Source organism: Volvox carteri (assembly GCF_000143455.1).
Source record: "Volvox carteri f. nagariensis unplaced genomic scaffold VOLCAscaffold_18, whole genome shotgun sequence".
NCBI lineage: Eukaryota > Viridiplantae > Chlorophyta > Chlorophyceae > Chlamydomonadales > Volvocaceae > Volvox > Volvox carteri.
Genome location: NW_003307561.1, coordinates 2035076 through 2038032, shown reverse-complemented (window position 1 = coordinate 2038032; position 2957 = coordinate 2035076). Strand labels below are relative to the sequence as shown.

At 56.0% G+C, this 2957-nt stretch overlaps 1 protein-coding gene across 1 annotated transcript; it reads left to right on the top strand.

The window, feature by feature from the left end:
- Positions 1–915: 915 nt before the first annotated feature.
- Positions 916–2716, top strand: VOLCADRAFT_90914 (uncharacterized protein; the record flags this gene model as incomplete). Its single annotated transcript, XM_002950442.1, has 4 exons — positions 916–1211; positions 1717–1942; positions 2216–2418; positions 2692–2716. 4 exons carry the CDS (start codon positions 916–918, stop codon positions 2714–2716), a joined length of 750 nt encoding a protein of 249 aa, XP_002950488.1.
- Between the last annotated feature and the right edge of the window lie 241 nt (positions 2717–2957).

Here is a 2957-nt window from a genome sequence, read left to right as displayed (position 1 = left end):
GAACAACGTTCATCACGGCTCTGCAGGAATGACTCGTTCTTGCGTGTTCATCCACTTGCGCTGCCGTCCGCTGCACGTCGTCCAACTTCGCTATGGCTTGCACCTGTCCCCTCCCTTCACTTCCATCTAGCCGCCCCTGGATGGCGTTAAATGCCAGCGTTGAGCGGCTGTCTAGCCGCGCAACGACACGCTTGCAGGGCTGGGTGCATTCCGTGCACTTGTGGGTTCGACTCCCACACAAGTTGGCGGCGTCCCTCGCATCTACACTGGTGAGTGTATGAACGGTATGACCGGTTTCGCTGGTATAAGTTAGGGTGTTGACGCACGAATGCTGTACCGGTTTGACATTCGTGCGTGTCTCATTCGTATCCACCTCTTGCCGCTTCCCCGCTCTCCCTGAAGCATGCTCTGTTGTGCGTGTCCCACTCGCGTATATGATGGTTGGACATAACGAATTGCCCCGATTACCGGGCTTGTCTTCACCCGACCTTTGCGCTGTCGTGCAGGTTTGCATGTGTTGAAGCTGCTGCTCCGGCAAGCATTCGTGCTGTTCTCTTCGCTGTCCTCCGTTAGGCGCGGTAAGTGTGCATTATGACGCAACGCACATATGTGCGTGTCGGCACGTTAGTGCTTGTCCGTCGCACGAGAACGTGCCAGCAAGTGTACGACATACGTTGTTTTGCATGACCTCGTTTTGTGTCGGTTTTCGTTTTTATTTACGTACATCCTTTACTACGACATAGCGACTCGCCGTTGTGACGGTGTCCACGCATACGTGTGCACGATGTCCGCGGAATCACGTCATGTTAACATGTGTACGACAACTTTGGTGTCGTTTCTTTTTATGCACGCGCAAACTATTTTATGTCAGTTCTCCTTGTACATGTTTTGTGTAGAACTGTTTATTTTAGATGTATGTATATTGCGTGTCAAAGCAAGTGCTTAACGGCCGCGATAATTAGTCTGTATTACCGGTGTTCATCTTGCTGCTTATTATTTCTCTTGCTTTTTCGACATAGCGAGTTTTCGCGATATCCGGCCCTGCTTCTGCACAACCGTCACGCATCGTCGCTGCGATGCGTTGCATATTTGCGTGTATCGTGGTTCCTGGTGCCGAGCATTTCCATGCCGCGCTTTTCCTGCGAGGTCTCCATCGCGCGCGCTAAGTGTGCGATGAGTTGGCGTCCGTATGTGTCGGCGCATCAGATGAGGTGCGATGCGATGCACTGCCCGCACAGTCTTGTGTCTGGATTATAAATACACGCCCTCCTGTCACTCCGTGTTATATGATTGCACCCACGCTATTCCGTCTGACCGTCTGACTGTCTGTCATTCCTTCCGGATTGCCACTGCCGTCTGTCTGCAGTCTCCTGTGCTGACACATACGGGGTCCCATCCGTCGCTCTTGCCGCTCGTCCGTCCGTTCGAAATGCCTATTGCCTGAAGCGGCTCTGGCGTGTATAGCAGGTACATATGTGATCGTGTTAGCGTGCCTCCATGCCTCTCCGACACCCTTCGGCACCTCTTCGCCGCCGGTCTCTATTTCCGCACGGCGGTCGTGTATCCGGTGTTGGCAGTTGTGATGCTCCACGTACGCTGCTATGGTGCCATGTATACCTATTCCCGTACCGCTGCCTTTGCCGTCTCCGGCCGTTTATGTGTTGCATATATCCCGTTCCTTTCGAACATGTTGTCGCCGCTGTCCACCCATCGCAGGTCCTGCGATGTATACTCTGCTTGGTCGACAACGAGGACCCTAATAACACACGGACCCGACGTACGAGCACCACTGGATCCACATTTCGGCCGCCACGGCTACGCGTCACCACAACGGATGTCGTGCCAGTACACCGTCCTGCTGCCTATACGGCGGTGCTGGCTGCTGCCGACCGAGCGACCGTGCAGGCACCACGGCTTCTGCCATTCACCATGCACTCGACAGGTATGTTCCCGGTTCCAACCTCCGCCCCGTCTCGGTCCTCCTTCGCCCACGTTATCGTGACCGTACTAGTACCCGCCCCCCTGTCACTCCGTGTTGACTGTATGATTGCACCTGCGCTATTCCGTCTGACCATCTGACCGTCTGTCATCCCTTCCGGATTGCCGTTGCCGTGTGTCTGCAGTCCCCTGCACTAACACGCGTTTGCAGCCGTTTATATATTGTATATATCCCGTTCCTTTCTAACATGTTGTCACCGCTGTCCACCCGTGGCAGGTCATGCGGTATGGGCTCTGCTTAGTCGGCAACGAGGGCCCTATTAACACACCGACGCGACGTACGAGCACCGCAGCAACACGTCGCCACGACGGATATCGTGCCAGTACACCGTCCTGTCGCCTACGCGGCGGTGCTGGCTGCTGCCGACCGAGCGACCGTGCAGGCACCACGGCTTCTGCCATTCACCATGCACTCGACAGGTATGTTCCCGGTTCCAACCTCCGCCCCGTCTCGGTCCTCCTTCGCCCACGTTATCGTGACCGTACTAGTACCCGCCCCCCTGTCACTCCGTGTTGACTGTATGATTGCACCTGCGCTATTCCGTCTGACCATCTGACCGTCTGTCATCCCTTCCGGATTGCCGTTGCCGTGTGTCTGCAGTCCCCTGCACTAACACGCGTTTCCAGCCGTTTGTATATTGTATATATCCCGTTCCTTTCTAACATGTTGTCACTGCTGTCCACCCGTGGCAGGTCATGCGGTATGGGCTCCACTTAGTCGACAGCGAGGGCCCTATTAACACACGGACGCGACGTACGAACGCCGCAGCAACACGTCACCACGACGGATATCGTGCCAGTACACCGTCCTGTCGCCTACGCGGCGGTGCTGGCTGCTGCCGACCGAGCGACCGTGCAGGCACCACGGCTTCTGCCATTCACCATGCACTCGACAGGTATGTTCCCGGTTCCGACCTCCGCCCCGTCTCGGTCCTCCTTCGCCCACGTTATCGTGACCG